General features: G+C 42.8%; 1 protein-coding gene across 11 annotated transcripts in view; it reads right to left on the bottom strand.

Moving 5' to 3' along the window:
* The window catches only part of LOC121354691 (rap1 GTPase-activating protein 1-like), a 41,791-nt gene extending 26,083 nt beyond the window's left edge, over positions 1-15,708 (bottom strand). For all 11 annotated transcript variants that reach the window (XR_005955320.1, XM_041469467.1, XM_041469469.1 and 8 more), the window contains exons 1-6: positions 15,530-15,708; positions 10,291-10,384; positions 9,802-9,837; positions 4,573-4,620; positions 3,417-3,455; positions 3,106-3,297 (exon numbers count right to left, since the gene is read on the bottom strand). Coding sequence is in view for 10 of the 11 variants with exons in the window: in XM_041469467.1 (XP_041325401.1) it covers positions 3,106-3,297; positions 3,417-3,455; positions 4,573-4,620; positions 9,802-9,837; positions 10,291-10,384; positions 15,530-15,573 (453 nt within the window). In the remaining variant the exon portion in view is untranslated. The remainder of the gene's footprint in view (positions 1-3,105; positions 3,298-3,416; positions 3,456-4,572; positions 4,621-9,801; positions 9,838-10,290; positions 10,385-15,529) is intronic.
* Positions 15,709-20,142: the final 4,434 nt, after the last annotated feature.

Here is a 20,142-nt window from a genome sequence, read left to right as displayed (position 1 = left end):
CTAGAAGGCAAAGCAAGGAAGAGGAGCCAAAGCCTGAGGTTAGCTGTGGCTAAAAGTAACACTGAGTTGCAAAGACCAGAAATTAAGATGCCTTTTGATGAGACTTCTAAGCCAGACCCCAGCAGATGCAATACAGGGGGATCTCAATTGCTTTGGAGACTGGGCTATCAGCTCTGCAGCTGACATAGCTAGGCAGAGCTGCACAAATGGCTGCAGTCCTCACAGGGGAATGGGTACCAGAATTGGTGGAGATCTTAAAACAACTGAATTTTTATAAAAGCCACTCTGACTGTGTAGCTTGACCCTGAACGTAAGCCTGAGGTTTAAACTGAGATTTAATCAATCATATGTATGAATAAACCTATAATTTACTCCTTATGATTTTCTTTCTCTGTAAAAACACATAGGCAACATACATCAGACTCAGATTCCTTCAGTGGACAGCAGCCTTTATTGTTAGCTGTCCTGAAGTTAGAGATGAACCATCAAAAGCTTTTGCAGTTGATACTGAAGATTGCAAGTCAGTGATGACAAGATACCCTGGAGCTAAGATGACCTATGTATTAAGTACAAATTTTTTCAGCCACAGAAGCAGTTTCTGTAACATTTAATATAGTCTGAAAGGTAGTTCTGGATGTCAAATAGATCTCTCTAAAAACAATTAAGTATCTTCCATGGGCCAAGGGAAAAGACTAACAGAAAACACAAGAAATGCTGACAGTTTGCCTAAAAAGTTATAAAGCTAGTAAGACATCTGCCATGTGCAGCAACTTTAACCAGCACAAAGAAAGGACAGCATAAAGGAGAAATACATGATTACTTATGAATACATAGCAAGAAAGCTCCTCCCTCAGCACTAAGAGCTTCAAGCGCTTGAGAAACTGGACCCTAAGTTTACTTGACTGGCAGTTACAATGTACATCTTCATTAAATCCTTCCTGGTTTCAGGCTATTTCTCTTTATTACAGACTTGAAAAACAACATAGACATAAAATAATTCCCAGTATAAGACATAAGACTTTACAGCCTTTATCCTAAAGGCTGAATAAATCTTACTGTGTAATTGTCATATAAAATACAGATCATGAGGCAAGGAAAAGGAACTAAGCTACGGCTTGAATGTTCTAGCACTTTTTTTGGTGGTTGTTTTATAGAGTCTGCTGTAAGATATTCTGTAAAACGTATCACAGAATTGTTCAAGTTTGAGCAATCTACATACACACATCCACAACACAGACATGCACATTAAGTTTGTAGTAGCACATTAAGTTTGTAGTAGCACATTAAGTTTGTAGTACCACACAATACTTTTATCTCCTGTCTTGCTAAAGGATATTCCCTAAACCACTGGCTATGCCTCTCCCACCATGTTATGCTTTCAGACTCTTCTTCAGCTAAGAACTGTTTGCTGTTATTCAAAGCATGAAAGAGACCTCTCCTGCCATTGCTGAAATAACCTTCCCATGTTACCAACAAGGAAAACATCCAACACAGCACCAAAATCACTGGTAACTTTGCACTGAAGAAATACTCTTCTGGTGGAAAAGCTTTGAGCTCTCTCCTTAACTAAGTTTTTAAACCATGAGAAAGTTTTCTAGCAGTGGGTAGAGTTTTCAGTGACACAAGAGTCCTGTTCACCTTGATCTTTTCTGACACTGGCTTGCTCAAAAACTTGCATGTTTAACTGAACATGGACACACATTCATGTCAGTTAAGGCAAAGAATAAAACAATGGACACCAGAAAAGGAAGAATACAGGAGAGAGTTCTTCTGTAGTACAGAGGCACCAATGGTTGGACACTTTGCAAATGCAAAGCTCCACAACAGAGGAAGTCCTGGATCTCACTTGGAAGGAACAATGATGACATGGCCTTGCTTGAGCAGGAGTCTGGACAAGATCAGGTCCAGAGGCCCCTTCCAACCTCAACTGTTTTGTGATATCAGGTCAGCAGTGAATCCTACAATTGGACTGAAAACATCATGTCCAAATTTGCCTCTCGTCCTGTCTGACTCTGGAAGCCTTCAAGCACAACCCTAAATTTACCATGACAGAAAAATAATTACAGTTGGCATACTGAAAGCTTCCAGAAGGTTACAGGATAAATGTCCATTAACAGATTGCACAGCAGATCTATTACGTCTTGAGGGGAAGCCTCCAGGAAAGCTTCCTTTTTTTCCCTAATTATTTATAAATCATATTAATATAATTTTCCAGTGGTGTGGAACAAGATTCACTACAGAAGATCACTCTGACAAGCATAACTACTGCAGAACAGGTCCCCAGCACTGTACAAAGCACCACCTATTCCTGGTTTTGAACTTATTCAGCAGTCGCTGAGAGAGACCACTGAATAAGATGCAGTGTGAGCATACTTGTCAAGCTTTCTTATCTCCTTATGCCATATACCAAATCTCAGAAAAGATGATGGGTTTTTCTCACTTGTTCTTTATGGATAACATTATCCTGGGATTCAGCCAATTCCCTAAACAGGCCCACCCAGATGGACCTTCATGGCTGGCCAGCAAACATTCACTTTATGAGGCCTAGCTCTGTTTCCCTATGTGTCAAACTGGAATTTTTAAATTCATGGAACATTTAGCACCAAACTTACTTAAATCAACAACTATAAAACACATGGTGTGGTTTCATCATATACATTCTGTAATGACCATACAGTGAGGGAAATGGACTGTTCTGCTTCCTACTGAAGAGCTTGCACTCTGAAGAGCTGGTCAGTGCTGAAGTCCCCTCTAAAAATAATGCCATTTTCACTTCCAATACTATTACACTTTTGTCCACTTGTTATCCCAAGGTTGGTATCTGTACAGGAGCCTCAAAAGACCGTCTTAACTAAACAAAAGTATTTCCTTTGCAAATCTTTCTATTAATACGCAGCATGATGCACATTTCACAAGAGGACATGACAAATTTAAAACACTACAGCCCATATCTTAGTATGTGCCTCATTTACATTAGTTCAAGGCATCATAAGGAACTGAAATGCAGCAGCAGTGCAGACATTTTTAAGTCCACTAGAAAAAGCTTGAGAAACATTTCAGCCTTGTGGCTGGGTGGGCAAAGAAGGCTCTGAAGGTCACCCTTACCTTTCCCAGAAAATGTTTGCGGTACAGCTTGGCTGTAGGGTCACTTTCCAGTTTCACTTTACCACTCCAGGAAAAGGGTACATCAGACAGAGTTGGACTCAAGCTGGAGAGGTTGTGGCTGGTCCCTTCAATCCAGTAGCCCCCAAACTGGGGTAGGATAATGAGAGGATATGGCCACCCTTTCTGTAATACCTATTCAGAAGGACAGAAAGCATTAAAGCTGACAGGTCTGTAAGCTGGAAGGCTAATAAGCTGGAAAACCAATGAAATCCAAGGACAAACAGGGAGAGGAAAGAGCAGTACTAACTCACCTCATGGATGCTGGGATAAGGAATATACTCCTCTTCTGTCTGAAATCAGAACAGGCCATTAGCAAAAACATGTGACATCTTTTAAAGTGTTATGCTGTCATGACTGTGCAAGCTGCGCCCTCAGCTTCTATTCTGCCCAAGGTCATCCTTAGAGTTTTACTTCAGGACTTAAGGCTAGACTTCATTTCCAAGGTCTCAGCATTATAATAAAGAACACTGAGAACAATAAACTTAGGAGTCAGATTCTACCCACCCTCCTCCTCCAAAGTACAGGGAATACAGGCATGCAAAATGAGGAAGTAGCCAAACTAGAGGCAAACGTGATGTGGTTAGGAGTCTCAGCCTCTCTGCTTTCCTTCCACACAGTGTTAGACAGCTGCTGTCCTTCTGCTGACACGGATAACAGTAGGAATGGTAGAAACGGTGCTGCTATTTACAGTGAGACTGAGGCTGTGTCATCTCCTTGGCTGGTCTGTGGTATGCATCCGAGCAGTGCCGAGGTGTGACTCAGAGAACAGAGGCCGTATCTGAGCCAATTTATGGCAGCTGCATGCCCCCTCCACCACCACAAAGAGCACTGACTATCTGTCAGAATAAGGCTGTGTCAATTCTCGATGTGGCTTTTTTACAGGTCATCCCAAGATAAAAGTCAAGGTCAGGTTTGATTTTAAGGTTAGTAGGCCTGAATGGATACTGAAGAAGTGGAGTTTAATACACAACTTGAGGATTTAAAGATAGGAATCTGTTCTTATTGCCTTAATATTGGGCAAAACAGATCAACTTTCTAGTAGCATCTCTATGAGTCATCAAGCAGACTACTGAAATAAATGCTATGTGGTTTCATAAATATTATTACAGCTCTCAAATTGAATAAATTTAAGAAATTACTTAGTCAAAACTAACACTTTTAATAATAATAAACTCTTATTGGAGCCACTTAAATTAGAAAAAAAGAAAAGTTAATTCTATTTCAGCTACACAGTTTCACCCTCTTGTGCAGCAACTAGGGAAAAAAAGAAAAGAAAAAAGGCGAGCGTGTGTTTTCGGGATGTTTGCAGACTCCCTGTTCATTCCAGTACAAAAGTACACTGCAAGCCAGGTCAGTAATTATCTGTCATTCTCAGCAATTTAGGAGGCAACAACAACTTGGTCTGACCTTGAGAGGAGCTGGAAGGGAACATCTTTGCTCATCCAGACGACTCCCCTGGAAACATAAAGTCACAGACAGTGAATCCTGTATTTCAGCATGTCTGTTTCACTTACCCTCTGTGTCCTTCTCCATATCCTCAATATGCATATTTTGTCCCTCCATAAAATCTACCATTTTAAGCAACTTTGGAAGATTAGAACAAAAAAGAATAGTGAAGCTAGAACTTGGCCAGTCCCCTAATCTGGCATTAAAACTGAAAAGCTACCCTCAAGCTTACATCTCTTAAAAAGCAGACAACTGGCAGATATTAAAAACAACCTCCTAAACTAATTCTCTAATCTGTTCTAGCTACCTTCCTTCCTATGCTAAGCAATAAAAAGAAGAAATGGAATGACTACAAGTTGGGTTAGAATAACACGGCAAAAGGCTACTGGCTGCCTAGATTCCTCCTCAATCAGGAGCTGGCACCCAGACTTAAATCTCCTCCTTAAGTTTATTCCATCCGCTGTCTTCTCACCACAGCAAAGTAGCTCACTTCCACCACACCTCTGCAGCAGAAGCGCACAAGAATAGGACAGTTTTAGTGAGGAGAGTCCCAACACAGACTGAGTACAGGCCCAGAGCAGAAGATATGAGGGTCAACAGGCCATTGTCCAAGTGGGCATCACAGACAGAGGAGTAAGAAGCAGAATTTGCATGATCAGATAGGAAGGTGAGGACCAGGATTTAAAATGTAGGTTTCTCTTACACACAGTACATGAGTATTCAACTACTGTCACCTAAATCTTGTAACTCTCACGCTGGAACATGATGCTGAAACTACATTTTTATATACCAGCAGTGACTGGCATGGCTAATCACGGATTCCAGACAGGATAAGCAGCTCTTGACTTTGTTAAGTGAAAATAAGGACTGGATTTATAACAGCCATGCCTGTGCACACATTCTACAGTGGAACTAGCCTGTCAACTGATTCTGGTAGAAATAGGTAAATCTCAGAGGAGATTTACAGTGGACACTTAGGAAGCTCAGGAACAAAAGTTTTAGGCAATGCTCCAGCTGTACAGGGTGCAAAAACTGCTAGTATAGTACCACTAACACTGAGCAACAGCAACCTTACTACTGAGGATTCATAATAATCAGAATGCTCTTTGCAGGAGCAACAAAAGAAAAAAAAAGGAAATAAAAAAACCAACACATCTACTTCACATAAAAACAAGATTTTAGGAAAATGAGAAAGTTTATTAAAAGAACCCATGAAGGAGCCATAAAAAAATTTAAACGTTCATGAAATCATGAGGAGCCAGACCTTGAGTACACAACAAATGCTTAATATCTTTAAAATACTCTTAGAAACATCAGAAATAAAACAGTATGACCACACTCCAGGGTAAGGGAGACTAACAGTAGATGCATGAGGTCATTCTTCAGAAGTCTGAAGTTGAGTTTAATCACAAAAAGTAGCAGTAACAACAAATTTTAATTGGTTAAATATAGGAACACAGTAAAGTGAGTGAGGAACAATGAGCAGATAACAAAAAACCAAATTATTTTATTTAGCTCTACTAGAAGAAAGAAACTTCACGTTACCTACAGGGTGACAAAAGATCAAACTACAAAAGCTGAGTTTCAAGACAGTTACACATCTTCCCCAAAAAAACTGTTTTCCTTTTGTATTTTCAACAATGGAGACTAAACAAATACCAGCCTAAAAACATTCTTCATAGGAAAACTTTACAATATATGTTTTGAATTGTGCTGTCAGTACACAGCATTGACAAAATGAATAACCAATTACCAGGATGTGGTGAGTTGTGAAATTAAGATGGAACACAGGCTGACAAGTGATCTTTATCTTTTGCAGAAGTAGTTAGTAACCATTTTGCATTTAGGGAAGTTGTAAAGGTGATAAAGTTGAGTTCATGGAATGTAAGCGCTAAAAAGTGTTTTGTTGATGTGGTCTCCAGTTTCAGTTGTCAACCTGCTGAGCTGAGGTTCACAAGGAAGACAAGGTTCGGAAACAGGGATGTGGAAAAGAGACAGAAAGTCCTGTCACTAACAGAAAGTCCTGTGCACTGTCAAACAGGGCTGAGGCATGACGGACACACAGGTACAAAACAGCCACAGACTTCCGCAACTGTGGGGAGTACTGGGACAGAAATGGAGATTGGGAAACTGCAATCTTCTAATATTTCTCTCTCCTTCCTTAGCATTTTTGCCAGATCTGATAACTGCAAGAATTTTCCAGTTTCAAAGGAGGTCCTGGTAGGAGACCAGTATCTCAGCAAGCCTGAGGGAAAACTTTCTGAGCTGCTGTAAAGGAGCTCTGTATCAGAACCTCTACAGAGAGCAAAGGAATGTACCAGCACATTCCAGGACTCTGCACTGTTAAGGAAGCTCTTGATAGCCTGGAAGCAGAAGACAAGTTTAAATCTACCAGCCTTTCCTCTAGAGTGAAGCTTAAGGTAAGAATAATGCAACCCTGGGCTGTACAGTCCAAAGCTTTATTTCAAAGGGTAAACAGGACCACAAAAAACGTGCAGCGTAAGTTGTTGAAGCATAAAAGCGTGGGCAGAACAACTGCTTGATGATCACTGTCATTCCTCAAAAGGGAGAGGAATAAACTGCAGCAGTCTCAGCCACCCCTTGAGACATCCTTCTGGTTTGATCTGGTTTGGCTTCCAGCACTGCCAGTTTCCCTGGGTAGCTAAGTGGAGACAGCATCACTCTGGGAATCTCATATCAGCCCGGGAATCTCATATTCCTAAGGTCTTGTACAGGGGAAACACCTGGCCTGAGCAGGATGAAAGAACGAATAACAGAGAAAAACATGTCCAGACCCAGAGTCAGGGTCCAACGTGGCATAACAATACTATGATAATACACATATTTTATGGGGAAAGAGCAGTGCCTTGAGGGGACTAATTCAAAACAGGCAACTTGGATAGAAAAGAGGACACAGGAAAAAAACCCATGAAAGTACTTGTGAGAAAATAAAATTAAATATGCAGAAACTGTAAGAATGCAGGACAGAGGGAGTGAATAAAGTAGTCAAGTGAAGGACTGGTTAGCAAACATACGAAGACCTGAAATATCTGAGCTTATTGGATGAAATAAAATTTATTTGGTTTTGAAATGCCTGCACTGCAAAGCAATCTAGGAACAACATATTACTAAGTGTCCTTAACAGAGTGTATACTGTGACTTCACTAGATTGGTAAGAATGAAGTGGCCAGTAGCCCATTAATTTCCAAGAAATGATTAATAAAATTGAAGACAAAAACAAAAAGAAAACATGAAAGAAAAAGAAAAAAGGTAAACTTCTTTCCCAGATCTTGGGATTAGTTTCAGTGTAAAAAGAGAGTACAACTTTATCTGTTAATTTACCACACAGAATGTGAAATGGCTATCCTAATTTTCAGTCCAACAATTATATTCCAATCCAATGGTATAGTACTCAATAATCAATTCTATCCTGAGGCTTTTTTGTTGTTATTTTACAGAAGAAATGTTCAAGTCTCCTGCTTTGGTTTTCACTCACTTTGACTGCTAAGGAAAATCCCAGATTTTGTTTACAAGTATGATCCAACAAATCTAAAGGATAGTCACAGTCAAATGGAAGGAAAGGGAAAGCAAAAACAAACAAAAGAGAATAAAGTATTAGCAAAAATCTAAACAAATATCATTTAAAGTATTAGAAAAAAATATTTCTTCCTTTTGGAAAACACTTAACTTTCAAAAAAATCTGTTATACTGGAACGGCAGTTATTGATTCTCCTAGTGCATGTCAGGTGACAAAACCTAGTGCTTGAGGTGACAAGCTCAAATAGAAAAAAAAGCTATAAAGTCTTGATAATGGGCAGCTAAGAAAACACCATAGATGCAAAATTAGGCAGTCTGCATGCCTTGGAGATTCCAATCAGCTCCTTGCTATCTCTCTGAAGAGATGCACATCCAGTCAGACTTTCCATATGGTAAACTGGGAGCTGAGAAACACTGACAATCTTAAGAACCAGTCTTTCACTGAAGGACACCTGGTAGTGACTCTTCCTTATCCATATTTCAAAAGGCCTGGGAAGGACTGTCACAACCTTTGAACATGTGCTTGAACTAAAGCAGCACTGCTTGCTCAAGCTTACTTTCCTGCAGTTGAATGAGCCAGGCACACTTACAGGGCTTGCTACTCTAAAGCACTGGGAACACATCCCAAACATAGTTTGGATGTCAGTACAGTGGTTGCAAGGTCTATGTCTGTCTGCACATGAATATATGGCAGATACACCTTCAGCCCCTCCCTCCCACACTCCTCCTCTCCCACCTGCCAAAAAGTACTTCAGCCTCATAACTCTAAATTCAGCATTTTCCTGCTACCTTCCACCTCCTCACCTTTGTAGTCTCACTAAATTCTGGCAGCTTCCTCATATTCATAATATGATCACCCAAATTCCAGAAAATAAGTTAAATGGGTTTGATAAGTTTAATTCCTGTACGTAATAAAAGTCAGGAGTTATGTGCCATGCTATGTGTTCTGTTAGGTCAAAGTTAACCACAGCACTTTAAAGAAGAGGCACCCCTCAGGGAAAATACTGGTAACCTGCAAGGATGCTCTGAGAACACATAATCTGAATATTTGAAAACTTCATTGTTAGATATTTAATACATATAACATATTACTGTTTCTTTACCTGATACAGTAAAAGGGGGAAAAACTCAGCTCTGCCCTGTTTTAAGTTTACAACAAAATAAATGCAGCTAAATGCACGTATTTCTGTGTAAGAATTAAGCCAGAGTCCTTCCTTCTTGCACAAGTTAAAGACAGGACCTACAGTAGTTATTCATTAAACTGTCTGACCTTGCTAAATGCAGTTAGGTTAACATCCCATTAATCACCTGTCATTATATCTGCTACCCAGCAGAACAGTTTCCTGAAGAAGATGCCAGAGATAACTTACTGCAACTTGGATTTTCTCTCAGAATCACACTTCCGCAAAGGACAAGCAGAATTATAATAACCTGTGTCTATTGCTTCCATCATGCTGACTGGAAAAACGAACACAGAAAAATGCTTTTGAAATCCATTGAAGAGTAAGAGATTGAGCCTAGAGGCCCTAAACATTCTGTAAACCCACAATAAAGGATATTGTGAGTGAAGCAATAGGACAAATAGAAGCTGATTATTTGTTTGCTACAAAAAATTAACAGACCCCAAAGTCTGACAGAATTACTTCTCCTTACCTGCATTTTTTCAATCATCTCAAACAAGTCTGCAGTCTGTGAAAAGGAAAAGACAACAGAGAAAAATATTTTGACATTTGCAGAAGCTAACATTATCTTCTGTGGTAACCCAGATATTGAAGGAGCCAACAGCTCCCTCCATATTTTGGCGAAGAAACTACTTGCTTGCTGAAGACAGAATGGAATTGTTCTTCCTTAATTGGTAGCATGGACAAAACAACTGGCCAAATGGTGTTCTGCTTGTGTTGCTAAAGCTTGACCTGAAACCTGGTCAGTCAGGTATCAGGAATGCCTCTCTTTCAATGGGTCAGATTGACTTGAGATAGTATGGCATAAGAACTGGTCAAAATAGCAAGTTTAGGATTCTCACACAAGGAGGCAACTATAGCTGTAAGACATACAAGCACACAAACTTGATTTCAGACAATTCTTCTGCACACATAACTAAAAGCATACACCAACCCTGAGCCAAACATGGACTGCTTTTACCTTGTTGGGGACAGCAGGAGTGAGGACACATGGAAAGCCTTCAGTGGGAGAGTCTATAACATCACTAAAACCCTGCACCGCCTCCTCAGACCTCCTGCAACAGACAGAGGCAGAAGAGAAAAAAAAAAATAGAAAAAATTAACTCTTAAGAGAATTCAAGATGTCAGTGCTTGCCTGCAGTGCCTCCTTTGCCTTCTGCATACTACTCCTCTCCCCAGGCCATTTCTTGCCTACAAGGAAGCTGTCATTACCTGTGAGAATCCCTGAGGTGGCTGAACTTACCACTTGCCACTTTCAAACATCCTGGATGTGACAGCAAAAATTTTCTGGCTTCTGACTGCTCTGTCTCTGCTCACATACAATATTTTCCTCACAACTGTCATGGAAGTGCTGAATGATTTTTCTTTGCCAAGTTCCTCTTCCATCATGGATTTGGAGCAGAATTAAGGCATGTCTCACAAGAAGTTTTGTAACAGATCTCAAAACAGAACTGTATTAAACAGGATAAAAGTAGTTCTGAACCACCACTGAAATCAGCACCAAAAGGACAGCCTCAGCTGCCACAGCCTGGGTATTAATCTCAAAGACAGGAGCATAACAGAGATGGCACCAGAACAGAACCGGTAACACCCTGCAGAGATGCAGGCACCGATCTGTGTTACCACTGCTGGTACAGCCAGCATGGAGATTATGTGAGCTTTTGTCTGCACATCTGCTATGGAAAATGTATTATTACTATGGTCCCTGCCGGAGCAGCAGTGGGTACAAACAGTGGCAGGACTTTATTAGATTTCATAGAAAACAAAAAGCAACACAAGCACTACACTGTAGTTTAGAAGACATATTGCCCACAGCACTACAGACAGTCTCACTGCCAGCTGCACCTCTCCTGCTGTTACGTTATAAACATTCCACACCTCTCACAGCTTTTACTAGCAGTCACAAATGGGGTTAAGTCTTGGTGAAGGCCACATAGGTGGGGCTGGGAACTAAGCACAGGTTTACAGGAGACAGGACTCATCCACTTTGTAATGAAATCATGAATATGATTGTTAGGGGTCATAGAATCACAGAACGGTTTGGGTTGGAAGTGATCTTAAAGATCACCTAGTCCCAACCCCTCTACCACAAGTCACCTACTACATCAGGTTGCTCAGGGCCCCATCCAACCTGGCCTTGAACACTTCTAGGGGTGGGGCATCCATAGCTTCTCTGGGCAGCCTGTTCTACTGCCTTGCTATCCTCTGAGTAAAGAATTTCTTCCTAACATGTAATATAAATCTCTTCTCTTTTAGTTTAAAACCATTTCCCATTGTCCTGTTACTACGTGCCCTGTAAAAAGTCACTCTTCCTTTTAAATAAGCCCCTTCTAAGTACTAGATTCTTTTCTCCATGCTGAACAACCCAAACTCTCTCAGCCTATATTTGTAGGAGAGGAGCTCCAGCCCTAGAACATCTTTGTGGCCTCCTCTAGACCTACTCCAGCAGGTTCACATCTCTCTTGTGCTGGGGACCCCAGAGCTGGATGCAGTATACCACATGTGGTCTCACAAGAGCAGAGCAGAGAGGGAAAATCACCTCTCTCAACCTGCTGGCCCCTCCTCTTGTGATGCAGTATGTTTGGTTTTCTGGGCTGTAAGCACACACTGTAGGCTCATATCCAGCTTTTTCTCTACCAGAACCAACAAGACCTTCTCCACAGGGCTGTTCTCAATGAGTTCATCTCCCAGTCTGTGCCCATGTCTGGGATTGCCCCAAACCAAGTGCACTTGGACTTGCTGAACTTCACAAGATTCTCATGGGACCACCACTTCTCAAGCTTGTCCAGGTCTCTGGATGGTCCCTTCTTCTGTTGTGTCAACCACACCCCTCCGCTCTGTGTCGTCTGCAAACCTGCTGAGGGTGCACTCAGTCCCACCGCCTGCATCATTGATAAAGATATTAAAGATCCTTCTCCACAGGGCTGTTCTCAATGAGTTCATCTCCCAGTCTGTGCCCATGTCTGGGATTGCCCCAAACCAAGTGCACTTGGACTTGTTGAACTTCACGAGATTCTCATGGGACCACCCCTCCTCAAGCTTGTCCAGGTCTCTGGATGGTCCCTTCTTCTGTTGTGTCAACCACACCCCTCCGCTCTGTGTCGTCTGCAAACCTGCTGAGGGTGCACTCAGTCCCACCGCCTGCATCATTGATAAAGATATTAAAGATCACCAGTCCCCAGACAGAGCCCGAGAGACACCACTCATCACTGGCCATACAACCATCGTACAAGGCATACAATAATCCTAAAAGGCAATCAAGAATTGCTGTCCTGTAGCTACTAGATGCACGACTGCTGCTGCTTCCATGCTGAGAGTGGCCATGCAGACCCTTGCTTTGAAAGCAGTGGCTACATTCCCTCTTGTATATTTCTGTAACCTTGAAACTACTCTGTCACAAGCTCCAAGAATCCTAATGCTCACCAGTTCTCTGACAATTCACAATTCATTTTAGTGGCCCAATGGCATAATGTAACTTGCATATAGGCTCATCATCACAAAATCACACAATGCTTCCATCCCACAATTTTCTCCTGAAATTCAAATGAGAGAGATCTGTATAATGCATCTAGAAATTAATGCCATAACATGTCTGGGCGGGAAGATGTAGGAGTTAGTCTTGACAACCTCAAATAAATATTGAAATAGTTCAATGGCAAATGTATTTAAAATTAATATTAATACTATACTAATGCATGTTTTATTTATAATCTTATTCATTTACTTGAAGAATGTTTGGGATGAGCAAAATTTATGTCCAAGGCAGTACATTTTCCCTGTCTCTTAAAAATCTGAAGTTTCTGTTCTGTAAGCTCTAAAAAGGCACGAGTTTAATTTGATACATTCTCATTTTCAGAAAGAAGTGTAACAATAGAACCTTTTGTGCAACTGGATGTCCTGGGGCCTTGCTGCATGCTAGTGTTTTCTTTGGCATGTCACTGAGGTGAATGCTGAATCATTCAGAGGAGTTAAATACACACCTGCATCATGGAAATCTGGCAGCTCCTACATGGCCAATGCGGCCAGTCCTGCCTCTGTCCCCTGAACATAAATTCATCTCAACACTTTGGACTGACTGGAAAACTTTAGGCAGAAACTGTTCTTTACCATTGAATCCTAGCACAGTTCTATTGCCTAAATGAGTCCAGTAGATGCCAAAATCACCAGCCTTACTGTATATTCAGACATGTTCACAATTCTCTAATTATCCCAAATTAGGAATACTCCACAGGCCTTTGAAAACCCAAGAGAATGCATTAGATTTGATATTATCTCTTTTAAAATATCACAAAAATTTGGGGCTATTATAATTATCGCTTTAAAGTCCACATTCAATTTCTGGAACTTTGAACTTCTGGAATGGAAAGCACTAGACTGTATTATAAAAAGAGAACATACTTCTTTTCAAATTGGAACTTCAAACTATTTGACCACAGAAAAGAAGAACATCATACTTCTGATAAAGGAAAGCAATTCTGCAGATTGGGAGAGGAATGTTTATGTGCAAATATATACTTGCTGAAGCTTTATTCCTAGAAAATGGCAGTAAGGGGAAGCATAGGGCCTAGAAAATGCTGAAGGCTAAGCTGGGATTTTGTTAGTGACAGTAACCAGTACAATAATTTCAAGCAGGCAGTCTAAATGTAGCTACTACAAGCAGGCAAACTAAATGTAGGTACTCCTGATTCACTGATAAATTCCAGTCGCAATTCTGAAATGGAGCAAGAAGGATCTCTGAAATCTCTAAGCCACTACAACTGTGTTCATGCCTTATATTCCTGTCTTGCAGCATCCTCTGCTATTTCAGTCATAGGATCTCTCTACCCAGCTTTCAAAATCATTGCTATCTGCTGTAGCTGAGCCAGTTCAATAACCAAGTCAATGCAAGTATTTGCTCTAAGAAAAACACAAATTGGACAGAATTTCATACACACTTTCATAGATATTCCAGAGCAAGTAGGGATTTGTTGCACTCAAAAGGCAAGTGCCACAAATCCTCAGATAACTGTTTTCCTAAAAGTTCACAGGGAAGCAGGTGTACAGCTGCTGTAAATAGTTCTGCTCATCTGGAAGCCTTCCAATAGGAGAAACACCGCAGCACAGTTTCCAGCTATCTGTGGAACAACAGTCAGTATGATAACTGGTGTCCCAGCCTGGTAAGAACTTCTTGCAGGGAGACACTAATATGTTTTTTAAATCCCTCAATAGAAGGGACAGGCAATTCAGAAGAACTAAAGGTAATGTGAGACAAGTACAGGCCTGAAATGCTCATAAGGAAAACTCTGGGCAACCACTTCTCTTGAGTAACAGCTTCTGCTGTTTTACTCCCTTATTTCTGCCTTAGAGAGGTGCATTTGCTTCACCACATACAATTGTCAGCTATTCAGTGGAAACAGCTGAAAACATGACACGAATAGCCCTACTCTCACAACACCTGTGCAGCTTTGAAATTTGCTTACGCATGGATTCCGAGAGCTCAAGAGAAGGAACTACTGAAGCAGAACTAGGAAAAGGAAGCTACCACTACAGATGAGAGGTGCTTTGCTCTCAGCTGGCCACAAACTTTCTGCCCACAGACTCTGACTTCCAGTAAGGAACCTCTCTCCCACCCGCGCTCCCCTCTGGCTGCTGGGCAGCTCCCGTGGAGGGCACGGCTCCCACTCGTGGGCAGCCCCGTGCCCAGGACTTCGTGCACCCACAGCGAGGTGGGCAGGGGAGCGGAGAACTCTCCCCGCCTGCTCTCCTTGAGGGGCAGGAGAAAGGAGAACTCCAGGGGGAAATTAATCTTGTCATCCAACCCGCACTCCCACCTCCTTAGAAGTCCCAACAGGAGAGGTCCCCCGCTCCCAGGACGGCAGCAGAAAGACTACCGAGCCTCCCTCTTTCCTTCCAGGGAGAGGGGCACCCGCGGCCGCCCCACGGCCCGCCTCCCCCGGCCGGAGCGGGGCCGGGAGGGCCGGAGGGAGGGAGCGAGGGCCGGGCCCACAGCCAGACCCGGACCTGCCGGGCTGGGCACGGCCATCGCCTTCCCCCTCCCCGGTTCTCCGCCCTTCCAGCCAACCCGCGAGGGCTCTTCCTGCTGCTCCAGCACTGCGATCCCAGCGCCGGCAGCCGCTGCCCTGCCCCGTCGCCGGGCTGCCCGGGAAAGGCAGGGCCCAGGCCCCACTGCCGCCGGCACCGGTCCCGGTGCCGGTACCTACCCTCCGCTGGCTCCGGCAGGGAAGCCGTGCTCCTGGGAAAACATGCTGGACTGCTCCGCTGAGTCAGCTCCCGGGTTCCCTCCTCGGGAGCTTGCTCTCCCCCGGCCTCGCCATGAAGAAGGGCACAGGCTCCCTCCAGGCCCCCTGCGAAGCCGCGGCTCCCGCCCCCACCCCTCCTCTTCCTCTCGGGCCGGGATTCACCGGATAGACGGGAGAGAGACCCGCACGGCCGGGACCGGGCCCGGCGGGCAGCGGCCCCGGAGAGCACGGAGGGAAGGAGGAGGAGGAGGGATGGAGACAAGGGGGGATGGGGTGATGGCTTCTGCCCCTCCTCCGCTGTGGCAGAGCGGCTCCCCTGGAGCCCCCCGCTGTGGGAGCCCATGGATGGAGCAGAGCGTGCAGGAGCAGCTGCTGGGACAGCCGAGCCGGGGACGCTGCCCTCCGGGTTGTCCGGGAGGGTAACACAAGCACAGCGTTAGACAGGGACAGCAGAGGGGTTTCACTTGGTCAACTCTGCTGTAGAACAAGATCACCTCTTGAGGCTCTCAGTATCCAGTGAGGAAAGTGAGCATCAAAGCAGTTCTCCACAAATTGCCATTCTTTTAAAGGGAAGTCTAGGAAGATGCTGTATCCACTAAATCCAGTTCCGTGTCATTTGGACCTGACATACATCAAGTACCGCAGAGATTTGGCTCTGCACCCCTTATGAAATAGCTCATTGATGCAATGTGTAAACTAGGGAAGCTCAATTTTTCAGGGGTCACATATGCCTTAACCACATGTATTTCCGTTCACTCATCAACAGATTCACTCATCAACAGATTGTCATTCCTGATTAAAAAAAAAACAAAACAACTGAGCATGAGAACATGGTCTGCTATAGAAAGAATATGAATATACCTGTGTTTAAATGAGAACACAGAGTTCTTCTGGACACGTATGTTTTTTCTGTGCTTCTCACTTTCATTCCACAGGATGATGTCATTTATTCTCTTTACATCAAGACCTATACAAGCAGCAGCTACAACCTTACACCAAATGTCAGCCTCACACTGGGTTTTTTCTAAGTAATGAGGAGGACATCAGGAAACACAGAACAAGAGACAGAATTTGCCAGAGAGCTAGGAAAAGATGTAAAGGAAATGTGCAAACAGTATGCAGACAGACCAGGCAGAAAATATGAGCTAGCAGATAGAGATGGGGGAAAAAAAAGAAAAATGCAGAGAGCAATGAGTTACATCAAAGTTTTGAGTATTAATGCACCATTTTCATCCTAATGCTTCCTATAAATTCTACTCTTTAAAGACCTGGATAGAAATGATTACTGGGTCTTCAAGGATCTGTGGGTGGGCAAAGAGACTGTAAGGAGTAAGGAATCAAGATAGGTGACGACTTTGAATGGACAAAGAAAGGGTCCACTGGCTGATTTTAGTAACTTGCATGGAGCCAAGGTGACTCAATTTCCTTTTGTCTACGTCTTGTAATTCCCCAGAAGATCTGATGCTGGAGCATGGGCCAATTCATACATCCTCACTCCAACTCAAATGCCTCCTAAATGGACCCAGGGCACTGAATAGAGCAGCTGCTCTCTGCACAAGCAGGTCTTACTCATTCACCTGAATCTCTGAGTAGAGATGTGACTGGACCAAGGCAAAGAGCCAAGCTTGCCATTTCTGCTGCATCTAGGAAGGAGGAAGAGACATTATTTTTTGCTGTTGGAGAGGGCTGCCAGCAGTAACTACTGCCCTCCCCCATCCCAGGGTCATTATCAGCAGTGCTATCAAGCCTGGCCACGGTGAAAGCAAAGCATACAGAGAGGCTCAGGTCCTTCTGCCATTCTTGTTCTTCGGCAGCTTGCCACTACAGACAAGAGCCAACTTTGTTCACATACAAAACCACACTGAACTCAGCTTTCATTTAGCGGCCTCACAGCTTTACCTAACCTTCAGTGTAACTCAAGTTGTGTACAAAGCCCTCAACATCATAAGCAAAACAGCAAACAATTATTAAATACCCTAATTACTGTTCTAATTAACTTCCTTTAGCAATAGCAATATGAATAAATCACATGTAAGCAAATCACAGGACCGCTTTCTGTTCCTCAACTTACAATCAAGCTAGCGATTGTTACTGTTTACCCTGCTGATGCAAAAATATTCCCTATTATAAGCCTTCTGTTGTAGTAAGTAGATTCAGCTCCTATTAATACTTGTGTTCTTATATGACTAATACATTGTACTTACGGTCTCAGATTTTAATCCCTATATGTGTCCATACTTGCATGGATCATTATGCATTTTATAGTTATGGCGTGGTTTAGGGACTGGCATAAAAGTTTTTGTTCTTTCAGGTATCCTTGTAGGCACATTAATAGATGTATTACAGTAATTGGTGTCTGTAGCTTTTGCTATGTATTTTCCCAGTTTTTGTTAGCAGATTTTTTCAGTGTGTTTCATTTTATTAGCATTTGATCTTGCTCACGTAGGAGAAGTCTGTATTAGCTGTAACACAGAAACTGGTCCCTGCAATTCTGTTAATTGAGTCATTGTCAGAACATCAGCAGCTCCACGGAAGCTGCGCAGTACCACATAAACACAGCAGTATATCCTTCAAGGGTAAACTGCAGGGCAAAACCGGTATGTTTTTAAGTTTTACTTCAATATTACATAAACTCATAGCTGCATCCACAGACAGAAACACACATGTTCTCACATCAGCTGTTTCCACAGATCTATGCACACAGCTTCTAAATATAGCACCGGGTGTGCACAGACAGCACCTCCCGCAGCGCACTTGGACTCCTCATTATATGTCCAGGACTGACATAATCAGGGTGGGATCCTTTTGAGTCTGGGCAGACCCTCTCTCATGCCCCTCCATCCTTTCAGTTTGTTTCATTTCTTACACAGACATCCGCTCCCCCCACCTCCACTCTCCCTTTCTCTCTCTGCAACTGCTTCTCTACACAATGCAGAATAGCACAATGTCTTTTAAAAAGCACACATGCTTTCCCTGATGAGGCTGAAACTGCCCCAAACTCTATCCATTACACAACGCCACACAAGCAGCAGAGAAGATCTGGATCAACCCTCCCCCACCTGTCTTTGCTCCCATTCCTTCTAGATGCAAAATATTTTTAATTGGCATTGCAAGCAAGACGAGAATAAAAGCAGCTAAGCTGTTCATCCCCTACCTGAGCAAGGATCTCTCATCCCCAGCTGGTGAGCAGATGGAGACAGGGAACCCAGCTGCTCTCCTTTCCTTGCACTATCAATTATTCACGTAGGTTGCAGTGTCCTCCCTCTCCCTCCCTCCCTTTCTCTTCCGCTGCCCCCACCTGCAGCTGAATGGAGATCGAGCAGGTCGGTGCTGTCACACTTGAAACTAGAGATCATTGTCGATTGAACAGCCAGCCTGTGGAGCAGCTGTGCTCTTAAGCAGAGAAGATTTGCCCTGGCAGAAGGGGACAGACTGGCAGCTCCAGAGGTGGAAGACAGGCAGCTCTGTACATCCACATCCTGCTCCCTGTGCTTCTAATCTCAGACCTGCAGGGATGACCTTTAAAAATGAAAGAGGGTTTTTTGGTTTTGTTTTGTTGGGGTTTTTTTAACTACAGAAAAGAACATTTTTCTAGTCCTTTCAAGTATAATGACAGTTGTTTGGTGACAGTGAACTAGGTCATGCAAATTCATGTGTATAGATCAGAGTAGGAAGGGAAAGTAGAAGACTGGAAAAATCTGAAACATGATTATGTAGTACTGATTTAGTCCCATAGCAAAGGCACGGGGAGAGGATAATTTAAGGGGACAGGATGACATTGTACTTTCTGTAAATGCTTTTGGTAATCATGAGTCATGAGACTGACCTGTGGGTTGGAATGATTCTTCAGTCACAATTTGTGTAGATAATTAAAGGATTCTTACGTGGTAGCAGTCTTAGGCAAAGGTAAAATGAATTCTGGCAGACCTGGGTCAAGGCATTTAAAGCATTTTGCCTCTGCAGAGGGCTACTACCCACAACGGGGTGAGTGTTCTAGATCTGCCTCACAGCAAAATTAGGTTGAAATCCCAGGACAAATTAACTGTTCCATTTTGCACTGGAGTAATTCACCCTGAATCATCCCAGTCCCACTAGTTTGCTGGGGACCCTCCTGCTGTGTCATCTCAAACATTACAGTAATTTGTTCTCTTAATTCTTCCCATGACCACATCTGTGCCAGAGTCACCACAGAGACAAATACAAACCCCACCGTACTAGAGTGCTCAAACAGTAGATCATCATAACTTTTCTGCCCTATTTAACTTTTCCCATCTTTTGAAAAATATGTCTGCAGGAATTTTACCAGAAGTAGTGAAGAGTTTCCTGAAATTACATTAAAAATAAAATGCCTAATAGAAAACATTGGTATTGCAACTACAGTTATGAGTAAAACTCCTGAAAATCAGCAACTCTTTTAAGAGGGTACTCTGATTGTTTTCAATTATCTTCTTGTTTTCAAAACTTTACAGATCAAGCTTTGTCAAGCATTTCTCCACAATTCTGAAGGTTGGAAAAGTTTTAATTTAAATTAAGAAAGAGTCATCACCTTTTTGTTTTCATGTGAGCATTGGAAC

This window comes from Pyrgilauda ruficollis, unplaced genomic scaffold (genome assembly GCF_017590135.1).
Source record: "Pyrgilauda ruficollis isolate IOZ18807 unplaced genomic scaffold, ASM1759013v1 scaffold235, whole genome shotgun sequence".
Taxonomy (NCBI): Eukaryota; Metazoa; Chordata; class Aves; order Passeriformes; family Passeridae; genus Pyrgilauda; species Pyrgilauda ruficollis.
This window is presented reverse-complemented; position numbering and strand designations above follow the sequence as displayed.